The sequence below is a fragment of the Hyaena hyaena genome, unplaced genomic scaffold (assembly GCF_003009895.1).
Source record: "Hyaena hyaena isolate Hyena2069 unplaced genomic scaffold, ASM300989v1 scaffold_8, whole genome shotgun sequence".
Classification (NCBI taxonomy): Eukaryota; Metazoa; Chordata; class Mammalia; order Carnivora; family Hyaenidae; genus Hyaena; species Hyaena hyaena.
This window is the reverse complement of record NW_024080640.1, coordinates 7,607,107-7,630,864: the sequence shown is the minus strand read 5'-3', so window position 1 is coordinate 7,630,864 and position 23,758 is coordinate 7,607,107. Positions and strand designations below refer to the sequence as shown.

The window sequence follows — 23,758 nt, the reverse complement described above, 5'->3', positions numbered from 1 at the left end:
ATTGCTGTGAACCATCTCTAAAAAATCAAAACAAAACTATTAAAACAAAAATAAAAACATAGTAGTTACGCTTTTAATATCCCAATGAGCTCTCCTTGAACCTTTGGCTATTGGAATTATTGTTGAGAGTAGACTACCCAACCTTAGATTTTCCGAGTTCGATCTTGCTACCATGAGCTAGGTTTGTAGCTTGTAATGTTTATGTACTTCACCTACCAGATCCTTATTCTGCTTGGCCTTATCCTGTAATGGACACCACTGATGACCTGTGACTCTTGTTTTCTCACTTATCACTTCCATCTTGACTTCTGTGCTGACATACCTGCTTCTCTGTAGTGTCCTCAAGGAATCCCACTGGTGTTCACTGTCTTGTGAGCGATAAACTGTGAGATGCTCCACTTGCTTTCCCATGAATGAATGAATGGCTGCTGAGGTACATGTGTCCCCTCTAAAGGAAACTGCACATCTGATCTTTTACATTTTTGCTACACTTTGAGAAGTAAAAGGACTATTGTGAACCATAATCTATGCATTTCACTGTCATTCTGTGACACACTGTTGCTCTGTGCACTTAACATCCTTTAATATATAGTATTTTAATTGTTGGAGGTGTACAACTTAGCACTTTACAATGCACTATCTTATTCTGTAGTTATTTTAGTCATGTATGTTTTATATGTAAATTATACAATAATCTTCTAGTGGGGAGAAATGTCTTTTCTATCATCGATGGTTTCTAGCACACTGAAGATATAACAGAAACCCAAGAAATGATATTTGCGGACTAATGCATGAAGGTGCCCTGTAAGGATGTTAAAGTCATAGCGTATGTCATTCCTTCCTTGAGTTTTAAGCGTAAGTTGTTTTGGGAGAATTCAAAAGTTCATAGATTTTTTTTCCACCTTGACAAGAATTAAATATAAGTAATTTTAAATTTTCTGTATTTTCTCTGCATTTCTTTTTAAATCTCGGAAAGATGTTCCCACTAAAGAGAAGTTATATAGACTTTGCAGTTTAGTCTATGCGTACGTGTATGGAAGGGGAGGGATAGAGATAGAGGGATGGGGAGGGCTTTCTCATTTTTCTTTTCCTTTTACTGTGTACGCGTATGTTATTTTTCATCCACGGTTTTCAGAGTAGCATTAAAGCTAAATTATTTGTCCCTGTGGAAATTCAGATGGAAAGTAGGTTGTCCGTAATTCCTATTTGGTTGTTCATCCCTATTTTTAGTTAGATGTGGAGCTATTTGCTTAGAGTTTCGCTCACTGGGTTCTTCAGTTTGAAGACTCTCTTTGTTGATACCTGCATCCTTCTCAAAACTTGAGAGAGCAGTCTCCCATTTGCTGCCGAGAAGTTTCAGGTCTTGAGTCTTTGTGGCCTTGATTCGAGAGTGTTTTTTCTTCTTGGGCACTTTGAGAGGTGACAAACTCTGGGACACAGACTGGAGCCACTCTGAAGAGTTTACCACAAGCTTCCTTTGGCTTATAAACGAGGGATTTCGGGGTTGTGTCCAGGATGTGCTGTATCTCTTTATATTTTTGTAAGTAGCTGGCTTTAATCTAGGAAAGAAAGAAAGAATGTGAGTTTTTGTCCACACGTACGTACCCTCGGTATTTGTAGTCCTTAGGTATTTGTGATAGTTTAAGTCATGTTTTTAAATCCTTTGGTGAATTTATCTTCTCTTAAAACTTTCACCATTGTTTCTATGATCTAGGTCTTCATTTCTGGTCATGATTTTTCAGAAGTCCTCCATTCCCGTGCTTCTGAATGCCTGGAGGATGTATTTACTGAGATGCCTGCCCTGACCCAGGCTTCCTGATATAATGGCCCCTCTGGGCCTCAGTGCCTTAACTATACATCTAGTTAAAATACATGTTCTCTAAAACTCCACTTTTCTCTAAAAATTGACTTGTTTATTCTATTAGAATGTACTCAGTATACAGCTATAGGTTTGGGTTCTTTTTTTCTGTAGTCAGGAAAAAGATCAATGTGAGTCCCAAATAGGGACGCTGCATCTATTTCATCTTCCCAGAAGTGAAAAATTTCTCTAATCACGTTTTGATCTATATAATCTTTCTCAAGAATTTTTATCTTTACTAGATCAAATGTCAAACATGAGGTTTATTCTTCAATATCTGACTTCTGACCAATGTTTGACCAGATATAAAGTGAGAGATGTAAATCATCTTGCTAATATAATAGACTCCATTCATTTTGGATAAGAACCGAGCAGACAACTCAAGTTCGAGCCCTACATTTAGATGTTACATTCTTTGGTATGATAATTCTGCCATAAAATACATTAAGTAGTCTCTCTCTAGTCCAGACTTGGATAGATGTCTAAAATGGTTCAACAGAGGTGTGATTTTCTCATTTTTGGTTTAGTACCACTTATTCTGGGTGATGGTATGTGTGCTGAGCTGTATATAAGAAACAGAAAGGCAGCCATAAAGAAATCAGTTAAAAGAACAAAAAATACTTTGTATTTAATTATTATAAAAATAATTTAAATATACAGTGAATTCATCTGTTAAGAATGAACTGCTTGCTACTTTCCTACTTTTTCTTATATCCATGTATACCTACACTAGATACTTTGGGAAGTGTCCACCCCAGGCACAATTTGCCCTTTTCTGGGGATTGCCTCTTGGTCCCCAAGGGTAGGCCTTCCATCAGCCATATTTGTAACTGTCTGATCTGTCACCCACTGGTATAGTTGCCAATCAGATTCTCTTCCCCTATACTTTAGAACTGTCAATGAGAGACAGTGCATCTTGTAAGTTAAAGTGCTCTAGGATGCAAATTTGGGAGGGTAAGAGGTATGAAAACATTTTTGTAGAGCAAGAAAAGTGGAGACTGAAGACAGATAAAGAGCCCCGGTAGCTTTCCATTCCCTAGTGTCAGTCCTTGTCTGAGACCTGGCTGAATTCTCTCTTCCCTTTATATCCATAAATAGTCTCGGATTTTCTCAGAATTCTTCCCTCTTACCCTACCTTATGCTTTTTGATTATGCTAGCTTAAATTGGTTTCTGTTCTTTGCAACCAAAAAGTTCTTAATTAATACAACCTACTATATATCTACTCTTCTAGACTCAGGCTAATCTATACTAAGTACATTTCTGGGTTCAAAGGATGTAAGAACTCTCTCCTGAAAATAATGATTAAAAATCAAGCTATGTCTTAGTTGTCATCTTTGTCCAGGTCTGTTGTATTTGTTACTAGTTTCCTGATTTTTTAGTTGCTGATATTATCATATGTGATTGATCCATTGTATGCTGTTTCATGCATATTAACTGATCTCTTGGATAGAATTTCTGTTAGGCACTGCCTTCCCCAACATGACTGCTATCCCATCTGACTAGAAACTGTCACCAACTGCCAATTTTTTGGCAATTTTTTTTGACTTTGTTGATTATATAATAAACAAATAGGCATTAATCAAAATTTAGGAAAAGAAAGCATAAAGAGTACTATCATTCTCTGCCAATATTTTAACTATCCAGAGATAATCATTGTTGGGACTATGTGCTCCCAGAGATTTTTCTAGGTATCCATGTGTTTCAGTGTGTATAATATGCACACATTAAATATATTTGCATAGTGCACAAATGCAGCTATACCAAAGCTGTCCGGTAGCTCTTATTCACGTATGCATTGTGAACATTATCCCATGTTAATTAATATGTTTATTTTATGGATATAATTTAAGCAATCTGCTATTGTTGAACATTCAGAAACCTCTTACCTAGGTTTTTTTTCCCCCCTTTTTCCCTAGTTTAATTTCTAAACGTGTAATTTTTTTAGTCAAAATGTAGGACATTGAGGATTTTTCATTTATATTGTTGGACTGCTTTCCTGAGCCTCTGTATCAGTTCATATTCCCATCACCAGTGAGTGAATTCTTCCACTGGGAGGCAAAGATGAACAGTATTTCATGATTGTTTTAATTTGCATTCCCTCAGTTTAAGTGAAATTAAACATTGTAAATATTCATTGGCCATTTTTTCCTTTTGTGAATTTCCGGTTCATAGGCTTTGCTCATTTTCCTATTGAAATATTCACAATTTTGTCACTGTGTAGGCGATCTGTGAATGTTAAGTATATTGATCTTCTGTTTTTCATTTATATTTTAAAAACTTTTTAAAATGTTTTTATTTTTGACATAGAGAGTCAGAGCATGAGTGGGGGAGGGGCAGAGAAAGGGAGACACAGAATCTGAAGCAGGCTCCAGGCTCTGAGCTGTCAGCACAGAGCCCGATGTAGGGCTCGAAGTCATGAGTCGTGAGATCATTACCTGAGCAGAAGCCAGACTCCCAACCGACTGAGCCACCCAGCAGCCCCATCATTTATATTTTAAAGAGAAATATCAATGTATAGTGATTACAGACTCTGAAAGCAGAATGTCTAAATGGGGTAGCATTTCTGCTACTTGCTGGCTATGTGACCTTGGACAAATTACTTAACCTCTTTGTAGCTCAATTTCCTTATGTGTAGAACGTAAATATATGCATGCTTGTGGATAAACACAGAATCATATCTAGCACATAAAAGCACTTCACCCAGGCACCCCAATCTGGTCTCACCCTTTATGCTTTCCTCTGAATATCTATAAACTGAAGTAACTCAAGTTAATTTTTTCTAATTCTGGTTGCTTCCTAGATTATAGGACTTAACCACATTAGGGAAATCTGAAGTCAGGCTGTGGTCACACTTTATTCATGGATACTTCACTCATAGATTCAAATTAATGAGTGATTTCATGCAAATAAGACAATCCAATAAGGCCTGATAAGCTACTCCCTTCCCAGTTCCAGTGTTTTCTGATGGCTTTGGGCTTTTGTTCCTTTGTCAAATGTGGTATAGCTGCTACCATTTTTAAGAGGGTAGGTTTGTTTCTTAGGGTAATGAGTTAATAAGCATTCCTTCCTTGCCAAAAATGTATTAAATAGCTGAGAATGACAAAATTGTATTAACTTACTGATATTGAATTTGGAAGTTGGTTCTTGGATTGAGTATCTGTTTTATCTGGGGGTTTTGCACATTTTTAGTGCTTTCCATGATAGGGAGCAAATACTGCAATAATTCTTGAGTTTGAGCTATTCTTTTATCCCTGTAGAGTCTTTTCTCATCATCTGTCCAATTTATGGCAGTCTTCTTGCTTTGGAAAGAAGTACATTCTTTCATTTTTCTTTTAAAGTTGTGACGCAGATCTGTGGAGCAACCACAAAAATATGTATAAATGCATGAACTGAACTGACTCAACAATTATTTATTGAACATTATGTGTCAAGGATCTTCCTAAAGATTTATCCATTTGGAGCTTATACTTTACAGGGTCAGCAATGAGCAACTAAAAAGTAAAATATATGTCAGATGATAAAATTTATAGGTAAAATAAAGCTGGGGAGGGGAATAAAGAATTCTTAGGGAAGGGGCTTTTATTTTATTTTTTTTTAAGGCATTCAGGGAAGGCCTCCCTGTGAAGCTGACATGGCAAAGGAGTTAGGGAGTGAGTCAAGCAGTGACCAGAGGGAAGAGCATTCGAGGCAAGAGATATAGTAAGTGCAAAGGCCCTGAGCTAGGTGCATGGCTGTGTGTTGAAGGATCACCAAGATGGCGTAAGTGGCTGAAGTAGATTGAACTAAGAGGGAAGAGATAAGACAGCAGCTCAGATAGGTAATTTGGACTCTGTTCACATGAGACCTCACAGGCCATTGTAAAGACTTTGATTTTACTAAGTATGAAATGGGGAGGCATTTTGAGGAGTGTCACAACCCAAGATTTGTTTTAACAAGATCCTGCTCTTTTATAATTCTATACAGTAAAACCTTGGGTTGCGAGTAATTTGTTCTGCGAGTGTTCTGCAAGGTGGGCAAACATTTCTAGTAAATCTTAACTTGATAAACAAGCGATATCTTGCAATATGGATGGCAGATGATGCCAAATGTCACATGATCACAACTGAGCCAATGGTTCTTGAAATTTGCTTTGACAAACGAGTGCCTTGGATTACAATCATGTTTCCAAAACGAATTATGCTCGCATACCAAGGTTTTACTGTATTTTGAGATTTTTCTAATGAATTCATGTGGGATGAGAGAGGAAAGGAATCAGTGGTGACTGCAAAGCTTCTCATCTTGGGAAAAGAAGGATGGAGATATGGGAAGAGCACATTAGAATCCCTTCTTTATTACATGATATGAAGGAATTATCATTTATTTTGTTCATTGTGATGATCAGTATAATATTTTTAAAAAGTGCTCATCTCCCCTGTCCATTACTAAGGCTACTATTAAAGTAAACCCAGAAAATAAGTGTTGGTAAGGATGTGAAGAAATTAGAACCCTGGAGCACTATTGGTGGGACTGTAAAATGGTGAAGTCACTATGCAAAACAGAATGGTGGTTCCTCAAAAAATTGAAAATACAATTATTATATGATCCAGCAATTCTACATCTGGGTATATGCCCCAAAGAGTTGAAAGCAGGTTTCAAAGAGTTATTTGTATACCCATGTTCATAGAAGCAGCATTATTCACAGTAGCCAAAAAGGTGGAAGCAATCCATGTGTCCACTGATGGATGAATGGATAAAATGGTTTATTCCTATATTGTAATATCATTCAGCCTTAACAAGGAAGGGAACTTTGACACTTGCCACAACATAGATGAAACTTGAGGACATTACACTAAGTGAAATAAATGCTAAGTATTTGTCTTCCGAACACTTGATTACACTTACATTAAGGTGCCTAGAGCAGTCAAAGTCAGAAAGATTCAAAGGAGATACTTGTCAGGAGCTGAGAGGAGGGATGAACGGGGAGGTGCTTAACAGGTAGAGAGTTTCAGTTTTGCAAGATGAAAAGAATTTTGAGACTGTGTGCACAACCATGTGAATGAATTGAATTTTACACTTAAAAATAATTAAGATGGTAAATTTTATTTCATGTACATTTTAACAGAATTCTTAAAAAGTCACTATACTCAGGAAGAGAGATAAGGGATAGAAGGAAACCCTGAATAAAGCCTGAAGGACGACTAGTAGACATTTTAAAGGATGTGGCAGGATTACTTATAATGCTGAAGGTGGTATGTAGATAACAGAAGAAAAAGTAGAATACACTTAGACTAAAAGCAAGAAATAGGTTATGCTTTGTAAAAAAAAAAAAAAAAAAAAAAAAAACACATAGAAATATATGGGCAAAATGATATGATTTGCTGAACTTGCTCTAAATGCTTCAGATACTCTAAATGCTCTAAATAGCACCAAAAAAAAAAAAAAAATAGATGAAAGACTAGCAGGATGTCCATAACTACTAAGGGCAGGTCATGAGCACTGGTGGATTCATTATTATATTCTCTCTACTTTTGTTTATGTTTGAATTTTTCAGTTTGGCTTTTTATTTTTTTTAATGTTTTTTATTTTTTTTTAAATTTATTTCTGAGAGAGAGAGAGAAACAGTGTGAGCAGGGGAAGGTCGGAGAGAGAGGGAAATAAATAATCTGAAATAGGCTCCAGGCTCTGAGCTGTCAGCACAGAGCCCAACACGGGGCTCGAACCCATGAACCGTGAGATCATGACCTGAGCTGAAGTCAGATGCTTAACCGACTGAGCCACCCAGGTGCCCCCACAGTTCGGCTTTTTAAAAACAGAATTGTCCATTATTAAAAATGAATGTTGCAGGGCACCTGGGTGGTGCAGTTGGTTAACTTCAGCTCAGGTCATGATCTCACCGTTCAGGGCAGAACAGAACCCGCTCAGATCCTGTTTCCCTCTCTCTGTCCCTCCCCTGCTTGTGCTCTCTCAAAAATAAACATTAAAAAAATTTAAAAGTGAATATTGCTATATTTTGAGAAAGTGAGAAAGAGGGTAGTAATTAGAATTATGTCACCGAGGAAATTGAAGGGTATGAGTGCTAGGGCACCACTGATACCTGGGAGAGAAACATTTGGACTTCATTTTTTAAAATTTCAATATCCCCCCAAAGAGAGAGAATAGTATAAGAAACCCTCTTAAATCCATCACTCAGCTTCAAAAACTGGATTTTTTTTTTTTTTTTTTGCTGTTACGACGGACCAAGATTTAGAGTCCATCAGTGGCACCAGATGAAGTGTTTACAGGTAGGTAATAAATGCCTGCACTGGGAAATCATGTTCTGAGGAAACAGCAATGATGCCTGGAATGCCGTGACTTACTGGGGGCCCAGCTAAAGAGAAGGCTGGATACTGCAAGAGAAGTGCGTTTGTGTTTACCAAATACAAAGAAATGACTTTGATATAAGAAACCTGTCTGCTAGGACTTAGGAATTTGCTCCTCCCCTACTCTCCTCAGTCAGCTGAATCTCTGTATTTGTACCACAGCTCATCAGTAAATCTGACCTCTTCCAGAACTGAAGCAGTCTGACTGGATCTCTCACTATTCTCTGACAGAATCCATCTCCTTTCCTCCTTGGTAAATTCAGTAATTGGAAAGGACAGAATTCCTTCTGTAATAAACGGATAATGAAGCTAGGAATTAAGAAGAAAATGCATATATTGAAAAGAAAGGGGCAACAGAAAAGAATAAAAGATAAGTCCCTCTGAAATCAGTAAAAAAAAAAATTGTAGAGTTTTTATTAGTATGTCATGAAGATTCATGAGGACATATGCCTGTAAGATAATGTAATCAATAAGTGATGAGAATCTCAACTCAGGAAAGGTTGAATGAGACTGAGAAACATAATTTTTAGTAGCTGTGGGGGAGGGACACTGAAAAAAACCCTCCCCTTTTTAACAAAATTCCATGAAAACTACCTGTCTCCTATCTCCCTTCTATTTTAAAATATACTTTAGATTTGTACCTCTGTCATTCTATTGAGATTTCTCTGATCAAGATCCTGAATAATCCCTCCATGTTGTAAAGCCCAACAGTAAATCCACCTCACTAAGCAGAAGCATCGGACTTTGTTGATTTTTGCCTCCTCTTTGATACACTTGCTCACTTAGCGTCCAGGACACACATCTCTCGGTTCCCTCCCGACCCACAGGGTGCTCAGTCTGCTGCTTTTGTTGGTGGTTTTCTTTTCCTGATCCATCAGAACTGGAATTCCTAAGGATTAGCTCCTTACCCCTCTTCTATTTCTGTCCTCACTTAGAAGTCTCATCCGGGTTCACACTCTCAAGTACTACCTTTATCTGAAAATTCCCCAGCGTACATCCCGCCCAGACCTCTTCCCTGAACTCCAGCCTCCCAGCCAACTGCTTATTCAGTGCCTGTTGTACTTCAGTGTCTGAAACGATTTCAAAACCAAGTCTAAACTGAATTGCTGCTCTGCCCTCAGTCTCGGCCATCTCAGCAGAGGACAAGTCCGCCCAGCTAGTTGCCCTGGAAACCCAAACCCTGGCAGTTCAACAGTTGTAAACAGCTGTGAAACCCGTCCCCACAATCAGGATCTAGAAAACGTCATCCCTAAAAGATTCCTTGTGCTCCTTTCCAGTCCATTCTTGCCTTCGTCTCCTTCTCTATCCTTTCCTCCTCCAGGAAACCCTCATCTGCTTTTTTGCCTCTATAACTTAGCCTGCATTTCATCCACATGAGATGTCATACAGCATTTACTTTTCTGTATCTATTTTCTTGTGCTCAGCAGATTTTGATTTTCAGATTTTGAGATTCATCCACGTGTGTATCAGTTCATTACTTTTTTATGCTATGGTATGGAAAAGGCACCAATAACAAGGAGGTACTGGGAATAAGGCAGTTAAGATTTTTCTCAAAGCTATATTAAACTGAAATAATGTTTTTCTATAATAGACTCATACAGAAATTACATAAGTATTTTTCAGAATCAGTAATAAAATGGCTATTAATCCTCTCTGTTTATAAAAGTTCTCATAATCCAAATTTCATAGGATTTATTCATGATACAGTGAAAGCAACCTTTGTATTTATTAAAATCTGAAACAATTAAACAACAACAACAACAACCCAAAACACCTCCAGTTGGCATCCTGGTCTTCTCAGTCCAGTTGGGAATTTGTGTGCTCACAGGACACTTGAAGGATGTCACTCTGAAACAGTTTCCATACACATCAGTGCTCTTGGGCTGAATTACTTCCTGGACTGACTTCTCACCAGTTTCTAACAATTGTCTTTGTTGGTCTTTGCTGTGCCTCTGAATCCTATTTTGGGAGCTGAAAGAAATTGGGTACTCGGATTTCAATGGCAACCATGAACTGTCTAATTAGAGTAACGTAATGCCATGTTATATTTGTATATTACACCTCAGAATATGGAAAGGGTTCTTACAGCTATGGGCTCCCTTGCGGATCTTACCAGTCCTATGATAGAGGCAGGGTGGCCGATGTTATCCCCATCTTACATCAGAAAGGGAATGTTAGGGGACGAGAATGGTTAAACTCTTAAGATCATACAGCTAATAAGAGGGAAGGGCAGGTCTAGAATTCACATTTTGTAACTTAAATACTTTTTTTTTTACTTTCTCCTATTTTGATATATCATTTGATTTCTTTCCATAGATATATTTTAAAAAACTGTTATAGTTTGATCTAGATCCAAGTACAGGTATGCCTAAAGATGGTTTCTTACCTAGTTTTGTAGGTTTTGGGGGGAGGAGAGTCTACATATTTCTACAGAACCCATTATACTGAGTAGAAACCAAGTTCTTAGAAGAGCCAAGGAAGAAGAAAGTGCAGACGGTGTCTCCTCTGTTGGACAAATTCAGTCCATCCTCAGATACTTACTATTCCACTGCTCAGGTTCTGGTTCGTGTCATTATTCCTAACTTGTCAAGGGCACTAGTGACATAATAATTCCTGGTTTAGACAAAATACAAAGTTTATCTGTGTTACCCCTGAATTCACTTTCTATTCTTTTTCCAGTTTTTAGACACTAGTATTATATGTGTATTAGATACCAGTATCATATATGGGGCCAGTGTTCCAATTGCTATTACAGATAGTAACACATTGTAAACTGCTGCATAATTATCTTATACCAGAAATATTTCTTTTCAGAAAGAGAAACTCAGATAATGCAATGAAAAATGCAGAAAATAAATGTCTAATTGTAGATTTTAAGGCATCCATTGGGGACAGTTTGGGAATACTGAAATCTCACGACCCTTCAAAATGCATCACGTAAGCGCTGCTATGGGCAACACTGGTCTAGTCATAGACACTACAGAGAATATAAGGGCACATCCATTAGGCATTGTTATAAAAAAGTTACTTTTACCTATTGCTTTAATTCAAAATCAAAATCATAGAAGCCAAGGAAGAGGAGTAAGTTAGTCAGAAGAAATCAAGTATAGTTCTCTTACCTCAAATATCTTTTTAGAAGCCAAGGAGCTCGTGTAGGCATATTCACTAAAAAAGAGAATATACCATAAAATTAATTTATAAATGGAGATTCTTTAAAGATTAACAAAACTTGTTTTTACTTCTTGGCAATTACCTCATTCATACATTTAATGGCTAGCTTAACTGAGCTTATTTTCAATTAATCTGCCATTGTTTCATTCAGATATGAGGTATACCTGTACACATTTCCCCTAGAAGCCTTTAAATTGAACTCCTTCAAGACAACATTAAACAGCAGAAATACCTATCCAATAATTGTCAAAGAGTTCAGAATTGAATATATATATTCAACATATATATGTACATATATACACGTTAAGATCTATGAAGGATGTCTGTCTACATGTACAGTAAAGTGACTAATTGTTTAGACAGCCAACTAGGACACAGCCATTCCAGATAAAATAAAAATAGTGTAATATGTAATAGGTAGCTATACATCACATGTATTAGGATTTTAACAAAATATAAAATAGGTACGTACAATTAATATTCTATATTTCCTTTTGTTACATAAACACTATTAAGCAAAAAACAGTAGGAGCAGTTAACAGTGGCAATGAGCAGTCATTTATAGAACTAAACAGTATGTGTGAGAATAATATAACAATATCTTTGTTTCTTTCTCTGATACAGATTTTAACTCCTTATCGTATATTTAAATTTTATAAGCCATATTATTATGTATTTTTTAAATAGTTGTCAAGTTGGTTACCATATAACACCCAGTGCTCATCCTCACAAGTGCCCTCCTCCATGTCCATCTCCCCCCTTCCCCTCTCCCCCACCTCCCATCAGTCCTCAGTTTGTTCTCAGCATTCAAGAGTCTCTCATGGTTTGCTTCCCTCCCTCTCCCCCCCATTTCCCGCCTTCTTCTCCCCCACGGTCCTCCATTAAGTTCCTCTTAATCCTCCTATACGTGCAAACATGGTATTTGTCCTTCTCTGCCTGACTTATTTCGCTCAGCATAACACCCTCAAGGTCCATCCATGTTGCCACACGTGGCCAGATTTCATCCTTTCTCATTGCCATGTAGTATTCCATGGTATAGATGAACCACATCTTCTTGATACATTCGTCCGTTGATGGACACTTAGGCTCTTTCCATGTTTTGGCTACTGTTGAGAGTGCTGCTATGAACATTGGGGCACATGTGCTCCTATGCATCAGCACTCCTGTGCCCCCTGGGTAAATTCCTAGCAGTGCTACTGCTGGGTCATAGGGGAGTTCTGTTGTTAATTTTTTGAGGAACCTCCACACTATTTTCCAGAGGGGCTGCACCGGTTTACATTCCCACCAACAGTGTAGGAGGGTGCCCATTTCTCCACATCCTTGCCAGCATCTAGTGTCTCCTGATTTGCTCACTTTAGCCACTCTGACTGGCGTGAGGTGGTATCTCAGTGTGGTTTTGATTTGTAATTCCCTGATGAGGAGGGATGCTGAGCATCGTTTCATGTGTCTGCTGGCCATCTGGATGTTCTCTTTGGAGAAGTGTCTGTTCATGTCTTCTGCCCATTTCTTCACTGGATTGTTTGTTTTTCAGGTGTGGAGTTTGGTGAGTTCCTTATAGATTTTGGATACTATACCTTTATCTGATATGTCATTTGCAACTCTCTTTTCCCATTCCGTCGGATGCCTATCAGTTTTATGGATTGTTTCCTTTGCTGGGCAGAAGCTTTTAATCTTGATGAGGTTCCAATAGTTCATTTTTGCTCTTGATTCCCTTGCCTTTGGGGATGTGTCAGGTAAGAAATTGCTGCAGTTGAGGTCAAGGAGGTTGTTTCCTGCTTTCTCCTCTAAGGTTTTGATGGTTTCCTGTCTCACATTCAGGTCCTTTATCCATTTTGAGTTTATTTTTGTGTATGGTGTGAGAAAATGATCTAGTTTCATTCTTCTGCATGTTGCTGTCCACTTCTCCCAGCACCATCTGTTAAAGATGCTGTCTTTTTTCCCATTGGATACTCCTTCCTGCTTTGTCAAAGATTAGTTGGCTGTACACTTTTGGGTCCAATTCTGAGTTCTCAAGTCTATTCCATTGGTTGGTCTATGTGTCTGTTTTTGTGCCAATACCATACTGTCTTGATGATGACAGCTTTGTAGTAGAGGCTAAAGTCTGGGATGGTGATGCCTCCTGTTTTGCTTTTCTTCTTCAATATTACTAGACTATTCTGGGTCTTTTGTGGTTCCACACAAATTTTAATAGTTCTAGTTTTGAGAAGTATGCTGATGCAATTTTGATTGGGATTGCATTGAAGGTGTAGATTGCTTTGGGTAGTAATGACATTTTAACTATATTTATTCTTCCAATCCATGAGCATGGAATGTTTTCCCATTTGTGTCTTCTTCAATTTCCTTCATAAGTTTTCTATAGTTTTCATCATACAGATCTCTTGTATCTTTGGTTAGGTTTATTCCTAGGTATTTTATGTTTTTTTGTGCAATTGTGAATGGGATTAGTTTCTTGACTTCTCTTTCTGTTGCTTCATTATTGGTGTATAAAAATGCAACCGATTTCTGTATGTTGATTTTGGACCCTGCCACTTTGCTGAATTCTTGGATCAGTTCTAGTAGGCTTCTGGTGGAGTCTGTCGGGTTTTCCATATAGAGAATCATGTCGTCTGTGAAAAGTGAAAGTTTGACTTCTTCTTTGCCAATTCTGATGCCCTTTATTTCCTTTTGTTGTCTGATGGCTGATGCTAGGATTTCTAGCACTATGTTAAACAACAGTGGTGAGAGTAGACATCTCTGTCGTGTTCCTGATCTCAGGGGGAAAGATGTCAGTTTTTCCCCCATTGAGGATGATGTTAGCTGAGGGCTTCGCATAGATGGCTTTTATGATTTTGAAATTCCTTCTATCCCGACTTTCTCAAGGGTCTTTATTAAGAAGGGATGCTGTATTTTGTCAAATGCTTTTACTGCATCTATTGACACGACCATATGATTTTTATCTTTTGTTGATGTGATGTATCACATTCATTGATTTGCGAATATTGAACCAGCCCTGTAACCAGGAATGAATCCCACTTGATCTTGGTGGATAATTCTTTTTATGTGCTGTTGGATTTGATTTCCAAGTATCTTGTTGAGGATTTTTGCATCTGTATTCAACAAGGATATTGGCCTGTAGTTCTTTTTTTTTTTTGCTGGGTCTCTGGCTTGGGAGTCAAAGTGATGCTGGCTTTAGAAAATGAGTCCAGAAGTTTTCCTTCGATTTCCACTTTTTGGAATAGTTTGAGAAGAATCGGTATTAATTCTGTTTTAAATGTCTGGTAGAATTCCCCAGGGAAGCCATCAGGTCCAGGGCTCTTATTTGTTGGGAGATTTTTGATAACTGATGCGATTTCCTCACTAGTTATGGGTCTGTTCAGGTTTTCTGTCTCTTCCCGTGTGAATTTTGGTAGTGAGTGTGTGTTTAGGAATTTATCCATTTCTTCTAAGTTGTCCAATTTGTTGACATATAGTTTTTCATAGTATTCCCTGATAATTGTTTGTATTTCTGAGGGGTTGGTTGTAATCAGTCCATTTTCATTCATGATTTTTTCTATTTGAATGCTCTTTTGTTTTTGAGAAGCCTGGCTAGAGGTTTGTCAATTTTGTTTATTTTTTCAAAAAGCCAAGTCTTGGTTTCATTGATCTGTTCAACTGTTTCTTTGGTTTCTATATTGTTTATTTCTGCCCTGATTTTTACTATTTCTCTTCTTCTACTGGGTTTGGGGTGCTCTTGTTTCTCTCCCTCTAGCTGCTTTAGGTGCGCTGTTAGATTTTGCACTTGCGCTTTTTCTAATTTCTTGAAATAGGCCTGGAGTGCAATGTACTTTCCTCTTAGGACTGCTTTCGCTGCATCCCATAGAGTTTGGATTGTTGTATTCTCATTTTCATTTGTTTCCATATATTTTTAAATTTCTTCTCTAATTGCCTGATTGGCCCATTCATTCTGTAGTAGGGTGTTTTTTAACCTCCATGTTTTTGGAGGTTTTCCAGACTTCTTCCTGTGATTGATTTCGAGTTTCATAGCATTGTGATCTGAAAGTGTGTATGGTATGATCTCAATTCTTTTATATTGATTGAGGGCTGCTTTATGTACCAGTATGTGACCTGTCTTGGAGAATGTGCCATGCACGCTTGAGAAGAATGTGAATTCCATAGCCTCAGGATGTAGAGTTCTAAATATATCTGTCAAATCCATCTGGTCCAATGTGTCACTTAAGTCCATTGTGTCTTTACTGATTTTCTGTCTAGTTGATCTATCCATTGCTGTAAGTGGAGTATTAAAGTCCCCTGCTATTAGCAAGTTCTTATTGATAAGAGTGTTTCTGTTTGTGATTATTTTATGTATTTAGGTGCTCCCATATTTGGTGCGTAGACATTTATAATTGTTAGCTCTTCCTCATGGATAGACCCTGTAAGTATTATATAATGCCCTTCTTCATCCCTTATTACTGTGTTTACTTTGAAGTCCAGTTTGTCTGATTTAAGTATAGCTACTCCAGCTTTTTTTTGACTTCGTGTAGCTTGATAGATATTTCTCCATCCCCTTACTTTCAATCTGAGGGTGTCCTCCAGTCTAAAATGAGTTTCTTGTAGACAGCAAATAGATGGATTTTTTTTTTTTTTATCCATTCTGGTACCCTATGTCTTTTGATTGGGGCATTCAGCCCATTTACATTCAGTGTTATTGAAATATATGGGTTTAGAGTCATGTCCTTTGTGGGATTTATGCTTGTGGTGGTGTCTCTGTTATCTTGTGTTCCTTGCAACATTTCCCTCAGAGAGTCCCCCTCAGGATTTCTTGTGGAGCTGGTTTAGTGGTGACAAATTCTTTCAATTTTTGTTTTTGGAAAGACTTTGATCTCTCCTTCTATTCTGAATGACAGGCTTGCCAGATGGAGGATTCTTGGCTGCATATTTTTTCCGTTCATCACATTGAGTATCTCCTGCCATTCCTCTGGCCTGCCACGTTTCAGCAGATGAGTCTGTCACCACTCTGATAGGTTTCCCTTTGTATGTTAGGGCCTTTTTATCCCTTGCTGCTTTCAGAATTCTCTCTTTGTCCTTATATTTTGCCAGTTTCACCATGGTGTGTCATGCAGAAGATCGATTCAAGTTACAACTGAGGGGAGTTGTCTGGGCCTGTTGGATTTCAACGTCTGTTTCCTTCCCCAGATTGGGGAAGTTCTCTGCTATAATTTGTTCAAGGACTCCTTCAGCACCTTTCCCTCTTCCTCTTATGGAATTCCTATGATACAGATATTGTTCCGTTTGATTGTATCGCTGAGCTCTCTATCCTTTCATGTTCCTGTATCAGTTTATCTTTTTCTCAGATTCCTCTTTTTCTAGAATTGTGTCTTCTAAATCACTTATTCTCCTTTCTGCCTCTTCAGTCTGTGCATTGGACACCTCCATTTTATTATGCATCTTATTTATAGCATTTTAAAATTCATCACAACTATTTTTAAGCTCCATAGTCTTTGTAGCAATAGTTTCTCTGATGTCTTCCATGACTTTTTCAAGCCCAGCGATTAATTTTATGACTATTGTTCTAAATTCTTGTTCAGTTATTTTGCTTATATCTGTTTTGAGCAATTCTTTAGTTTCAGTTCTTCCTGGAATTTCTTTGGAGGAGAGCTCTTTTGTTTTGTCATTTTGGTTAGCTTTCTATCTCTTGTTAGTTTTAAAAGCTTGTTATGCACTCTGCACCTCTGAGTGCTGCTGTACCTAAGAAGGCTCCTTGACTTTCCAGGGCCTGTCTATTCAGAAAGTGTTCTTGAATGGTGTCTTGGCCTCTCTTGTTGAGACCTTGGTTATTTTATTTTCCTACTTGTAGTGGTATTTGGGACTCTCCACCATGTGTACTTTGGCTTGTTTCTGGAGGTAGTCCTGGAAAGAAAACAGAGACAAACACACAGGGAACAAAGGCACACAAACACACAGACAAATACAACAAACACCCAAACCAGAAGGGAAAACGAAAAAGAAAAAAAAGGAAGGAGAGAAGACGAATAATAAATAAATAAAAATACATAAAAAAGAAAAAAAGAAGAGGAGGAAAAAAGAAGAAACCCAATAGACAAAGAACAGTCTAAAGCATGTAACCAGATTTCCCAGCTACAAAAAATAGCTGGGTGGATGCAGTGCTGGTGGAAGAGCACAGAGAAAGAGAAAAATGACAGGGCGGGAATGAAGCGAAAATGGAAATGAATTGAGCAGTCAGAAGGAAGAAGAGGCTTTTTTCAATCAGCGAAAAAGTGGAATATGGTTGGAGAAGAGGCGAAAGAAATGATGATGATGCTATCCAGAGAAACTATATAGTCTGACTACTCCAGAGAGAAAGAGATGAAAACGTAATGGTGGAGATGTAGAATTTATATCTAGAGAATGGACTAAATGTGACTGTTTAAGGAAGCTAGTGACCAGAATTAATCAGGGCAGTGCATCCATGTTGGTCTTGCCCCGGGTCCAGTAAAAAAAAAAAAAAAAAAAAAAAAAAGGGCAGCTCTCTAGCAGGGATGGGCGTGGTTTGGTCCAATGCGTTCTGCGGGGGTCCTGCCTTGGCGGTTGTGAGGAGAAAAGTGGCAGCGCCCCAGTCCCTTCTTGAACCAAGCGTTACAACTCACTCTTCTGGGTGTGTAATCTCCCTGTGCCAGGGGCGTAGCCAAGGTGGGCCGTGCTCTGTATCCCAAGCCAGGCCTCGTTTCCAGATCTCAGTCCGCGCGCCCCACTGAAAATGCCCGAAATATAAACTCGCAGGTGAGCCCCTCAGAGCAGTTTCAAGCCTCTCGCCTTCCCCCTGGGGATCAAGCCAGAAGCTGCTGCTCCCGTTTCCTCCAGGTCGGGCTGGCGAGCTAGGAGCCGTTTCACCCGGGGTCGCCTGGGACCAGTGCGTCCCGCCTAGGGTCAGCTGGACAGCAGGAAACTGGGTCCCTCTGTGTCCCGGGTAGAGATTTTTCTCTTCTCCAGTGACAGGGACAGTGTCTTGAGCAGTTTTGGCCACTCTTTTTTTCCCCCCCTAGACTCACTGTGGCTCCCCGCATAGGGGGACCCACCCCTCCGTGTCTCTGATCCCGGCCCGATTTTATCTTCCCCAGTTCGCACTCATGCTAGAAGGTTTGCTCAGTGGACTCTGTCTCCTTCTCCTCACAAACTCCTGGATTCTGTAGGGGTTCCTATGGCTTCAGGTCTTCTCCGTGTGAGAGATGGGGGCGAGTGAGATGTACGGAGCTCCCCACTTCTCCGCCATCTTGCCTCCCCCTGTTATTATGTATTCATAAGACACATAAATATTGACTTTTAGAAGTTGAATGTCAATATAATGAGGCTAATAGATATTTCCTATATTTAATAAAAATTAATGCTATGGTTATGTCCCATGATAGAGTATTTTTGCCTTTTCTGATAATATGTATTTCCTTTTCTGACAATACTCTCTGACTGCCGGCAGCCTTCAGGATGTTCCTCTTTTCTTCTGTGTAGTGGTAACACTGAATGCATTCAAAGTCAGGTTCTCTCTGACTTGCAGGTCTCCTCTTATCAAGCCCACTTAACACTAGTCCCTGGTGGCAATCCAGTGCAATGACATCAAATTAGATAGCCCCGTCAACAGTGGAGTTTGAGCATGGAACATGATTTTACTTACTAGCAACAGCAGGTTTTTCAACTTGTAAGGAATTATTTTCCAGCTCTACAAAAATCCACTTATTATCTGAAATGTCCATTGTTTTTAGGCACAAAAGCGCAGCACATGTCACCATAAATTAAACTTGGGGAAATGTGTAGTATTTTTAAAAATTTTATTGTTTAAACATTTTTAAAATATTTAAATCCAAGTTAGTTAACATATAGTGTAATAATGATTTCAGGAGTGAATTTAGTGATTCATCACTTACACAGAACACTCAGTGCTCATCCCAACAAGTGCCCTCTTTAATGCCCATCACCCATTTAGTCCACCCCTCCCATAACCCTTAGTTTATTCTCTGTATTTAAGAATCTCTTATGGTTTGCCTCCCTCTCTGTTTTTATCTTATTTTTCCTTCTCTTTCCCTATGTTCATCTGTTTTGTTTCTTAAATTCCACATATGAGTGAAATCATATGGCAATTTTCTTTCTTTGACTTACTTTGCTTAGCATAATACCCTTATTGGATATAATACCCTCTAGTTCCATCCATGTTGCAAATGGCAAGATTTCATCCTTTTTGATTGCTGAGTAATAGTCCATTGTATATATAAACCACATCTTCTTTATCCATTCATCATTTGATGGACATTTGGACTCTTTCCATAATTTGGCTATTGTTGATAGCGCTGCTACAAACATTGGGGATGCATGCTACAAACATTGGGGGTGCTTCGAATCAGAATTTTTTGTATGTTTGTATACCTAATAGTGCAATTGCTGGGTCTTAGGGTAGTTCCATTTTTAATTTTTTGACGAAGCTCCATACTGTTTTCCAGAGTGGCTGTACCAGTTTGCTTTCCCACTAGCAGTGCAAAAGTGTTCCTCTTTCTCTGCATTCTTGCTAGCATCTGTTGTTTCCTGAGTTATTAATTTTAGCCATCCTGACAGGTATGAGGTGGTATCTCATTGTGGTTTTGATTTGTACTTCCCTGATGATGAGTGATGTTGAGCATCTTTTCATGTGTCTGTTAGCCATCTGGATGTCTTCTTTGAAAAATTGTTCATGTCTTTTGCCCATTTCTTCACTGGATTATTTGTTTTTTGGGTGTGGATTTTGATATTTATTTTGAGAGAGAGAGAGAAACTGGGGGAGGGGCAGAGAGAGAATCCCAAGCAGGCTCCGTGCTATCAGCACAGAGCCTGACATGGGGCTTGATCCCATGAACCATGAGATCATGACCAAAATCAAGTGTTGGATGCCTGAGTGAGCTACCCAGGTACCTGAAGGGAAAATGTTTGTTAAAGCACAGAGGTAATCTGAACTTAAGGTGGATTTCAAATAAATTAGTTTTCATGGCTGTTTAATTTGGCTGCCCCTTCCTGGTGACACCTTTGATTTATTGGCAGACCAACATTGTCAGACAACAATGATAGACATCTTGTAGGCACAGGAGGCTATCTTCCTTGCATTCTCTAAAGTAAAAAGATCTCATTAAGTGTTTCTGCAAGTTTCGAGGAAGCTAAAAAGTGACCAAAACCTTTTGTTATGAAAGCCTCAATATCATAGGATAGAAAAATCACATTATTGTTTAGTATAAGGTGTGCAAGACATTTTAGACGGTAAGATCTTTTCATTTTCTTTGGTAAGAAGTTTATACATGGAAGGAAATTTGCCAGATTTTACCTTTTCACTGCCAAGCATGCAGATACATGAGCAAAGTATAGTTTATATTTGGACAACACACTAACAATACAAATATTTCTGTTTTCTGTGCTCCTGTTCTGTTTCCTCGCTTCCTGGTATTCCAATTATGTGTATTACACATGTTTTAAAATTGTCCCACTGACCTTTGATATTCTCTTTGTTTTTCCCCTCCATGTTCCTCTTTGCATTTCAGTTTGGGAGCTGGTCTTATCTAACTGGTCTTCTCCTCAAGCTCACTGATTCTTGACTGTGTCCAGTCTCCTACTGATGAGGACATCAAAGGCATTTTTCATTTTTGTTAGTGTTTTTTGTTTTTAGCATTTCATTTAGATTCTTTCTCAAATGCTTCCAGATCTTTGCTTATATTGCCCATCTGTTCTTACATGTTGGTTACTTTTGCCATTAGAGCTCTTAACATTAATCACAGTTTTCTTTTTTAAAAAAAAAATTGTATTTAAGTCCAGTATACTTAACATACAGAATTACATTAGTTTCAGGTGTATAATAGTAATCCAACAATTCTATACATTAGTAAGTGCTCCTCATAAGTGTAATCTTAATCCCTTTCACCTATATCGCCCGTCCCCCATCCCTCCCTTCTATAACCATCAGTTCTTCATATTTAAGAATCTGTTTTTTAAAAAATCTTTTCTTCGTCTATTTCTTAGGTTGAACATGTTAGTGAAATCATATAGTATTTGTCTTTCTCTGACTTATTTCATTTAGCATTATACTCTCCATCTCCATCCATGTTGTTGCAAATGACAAGATTTCATTCTTGTTGATGGCTAATATATAATACACACACATATACACATAACACACACATACACCGTATCTTCTTTATCCATTCATCTGTTGATGGATGTTTGGGTTGCTTCCATATATTGCCAATTGTAAATAATGCTGCAATAAACGGGTGCACATATCTTTTCGAATTAGTGTTTTCATATTCTTTGGGTAAATACCCCATAGTGGGATTACTGGAGGGTATGGTTAATTCTCTTTTTCATTTTTGAATCTCCACACTGTTTTCCACAGTGGCTGCAGCAGGTTGGATTCCCACCAACAGTGCATGAGGGTTTCCCTTTTCTCCACATCCTTGTCAATACCTGTTTTTTTCTCATATTGATTTTAGCCATTCTGACATAAGAGGGGATGGCTCACTGTGGTTTTGACTTGCATTTCCCTGATGAGTGATGTTGAGCATCTTTTCATGTGTCTGTTGGCCATCTATATGTCTTTGTTGGAGAAATGTCTGTTCATGTCTTCTGCCCAGTTTTTAATTGGATATTCGTTTTGTGGGTGTTGAGTTGTATCAGTTCTTTATACTTCATATATTTTGGATACTAACCTCTTATGGGATATGCCACTTGCAAATACTTTCTCCCCTTCAGAAGATTATCTTTTAGTTTTGTGGACTCTTTCCTTTGCTGTGCAAAAGCTTTTATTTTGATGTAGTCTTAATAGTTTATTTTTGATTTTGCTTCCCTTGCCTTGGGAGACATATCTAGAAAACTGTTGCCATGGCCAGTGTCTTTCTTAGTGTAGACTTTCATAATGTAGACTTTTAGTGGTTTCAGTTCTCCCATGCTTTTTTAGTGTAGACTTTTTATGCTTTCTTAGTTTGGACTTTCTATGGTTTCAGTTTTCACATTTAAGTCCTTAATCCATCTAGAGTGTATTTTTCTGTGTGGTATACGAAAGTGGCACAGTTTCATTCTTTTGCAGGCAGCTATCCAGTTTTCCCAGAACCATTTGTTGAAGAGACTGCCTTTTTCTCATTGCATATTCTTACCCCCATTGTTGAAGTTTAATTGACAAAATATTCGAGGGTTTATTTCAGGGTTCTCTATTATGCTCTATTGATTTATGTCTCTATTCTTGGCCATACTGTTTACTATAGCTTTGTAGTATATCTTGATATCTGGAATTGTGATATCTTCACTTTTATTCTTTTTCAAGATTGCTTTGGCTATTTAGGGTCTTTTGGGGTTTCACACAAATTTTAGTGTTACTTGTTCTGGTTCTATAAAAAATGCTGTTAGTATTTTGATAGGGATTGTATTAAATCTGTGGATTGGTTTGGGTAATGTAGGCATTTTAACCATATTTGTTATCCCAACCCATGATCATGGAATATCTTTCCATTTGTGTCATCTTCAATTTCTTTCATCAGTATTTTATGGTTTTCAGAGTACAGGTCTTTCACTTCGATTACATTTATTCCCAGATATTTTATTATTTTTGGTGAAATTGTATATGGGATTGTTTTAATTTCTGTTGGTTCATTATTAGTGAGTAGAAATACAACCAATTTCTGTATATTGATTTTGTATCCTGTGGCCTTACTGAATTCGTTAATCAGTTTTAGTAGATTTTTTTGTGGAGTCTTTAGCGTTTTGTTTGTATAGTATCATGTCATCTGCACATAGTGAAAGCTTTACTTCTTTATAAATTTGGATGCTTTTATTTCTTTTTGTTGTGGCTAGGACTTCAGTACTATGTTGAATAAAGTGGTGAAGTGGGAGTCCTTGTCTTGTGCCTGACCTTCGGGGAAAAGCTCTCAGTTTTTAAACATTGAGTAAGTATATGACCTTTATTATGTGGAGTTACGTTCCCTCTAAACCTACTTTATTGAGAGTCTTTATCATGAATGGCTGTTATGCTTTGTCAAATGATTTTTCTGCATCTATTGAAGTTATCATATAGTTTTTATCCTTTCTCTTATTTATGTATCACATTGTTTAATCTGTGAAGACTGAACCACCCTTGCATTCCACAAATAAATCCCACTTGACTGTGGTGAATGTTTTTTTAAATGTGTTGTTGGATTTGGTTTCCCAATATGTTACTGAGGACTTCTGCATCTGTGTTTACTAGACATATTGGCCTGTAATTCTCTTTTTTTGTAGTGTCTTTATTTGGTTTTGGTATCAGTTTAATGCTGGCTGCATAGAACGAATCTGGAAGCTTTCCTTCCTATTTTTTTTGGAATAGTTTGAGATGAGTCAGTACTAACTCTTCCTTAAATGTTTGGTAGAATTTACCTGTGAAACCATCTGCTCCTGGACTTTTGT

General features: G+C 38.0%; 1 protein-coding gene and 1 long non-coding RNA gene across 5 annotated transcripts in view; one reads left to right on the top strand and one right to left on the bottom strand.

The window, feature by feature from the left end:
* Positions 1-924: 924 nt before the first annotated feature.
* AGBL3 (ATP/GTP binding protein like 3) overlaps positions 925-23,758 on the bottom strand; it is a 70,085-nt gene continuing 47,251 nt past the window's right edge. For 3 of the 4 annotated variants that reach the window (XM_039243225.1, XM_039243231.1, XM_039243237.1), the window contains exons 16-19: positions 11,317-11,362; positions 9,972-10,168; positions 4,979-5,210; positions 925-1,559 (exon numbers count right to left, since the gene is read on the bottom strand). In XM_039243225.1, coding sequence (XP_039099156.1) covers positions 1,154-1,559; positions 4,979-5,210; positions 9,972-10,168; positions 11,317-11,362 — 881 coding nt within the window. In that variant the 3' untranslated portion in view covers positions 925-1,153. Of the gene's footprint in view, positions 1,560-4,978; positions 5,211-9,971; positions 10,169-11,316; positions 11,363-20,834; positions 20,943-23,758 lie in introns of those variants that run through there. The other variant, XM_039243244.1, reaches the window with a different exon arrangement.
* On the top strand, positions 8,079-23,257 carry LOC120239182. Its single transcript, XR_005530377.1, has 3 exons — positions 8,079-8,119; positions 8,360-8,450; positions 23,171-23,257. It is a non-coding gene; the product is annotated as an uncharacterized LOC120239182 (long non-coding RNA).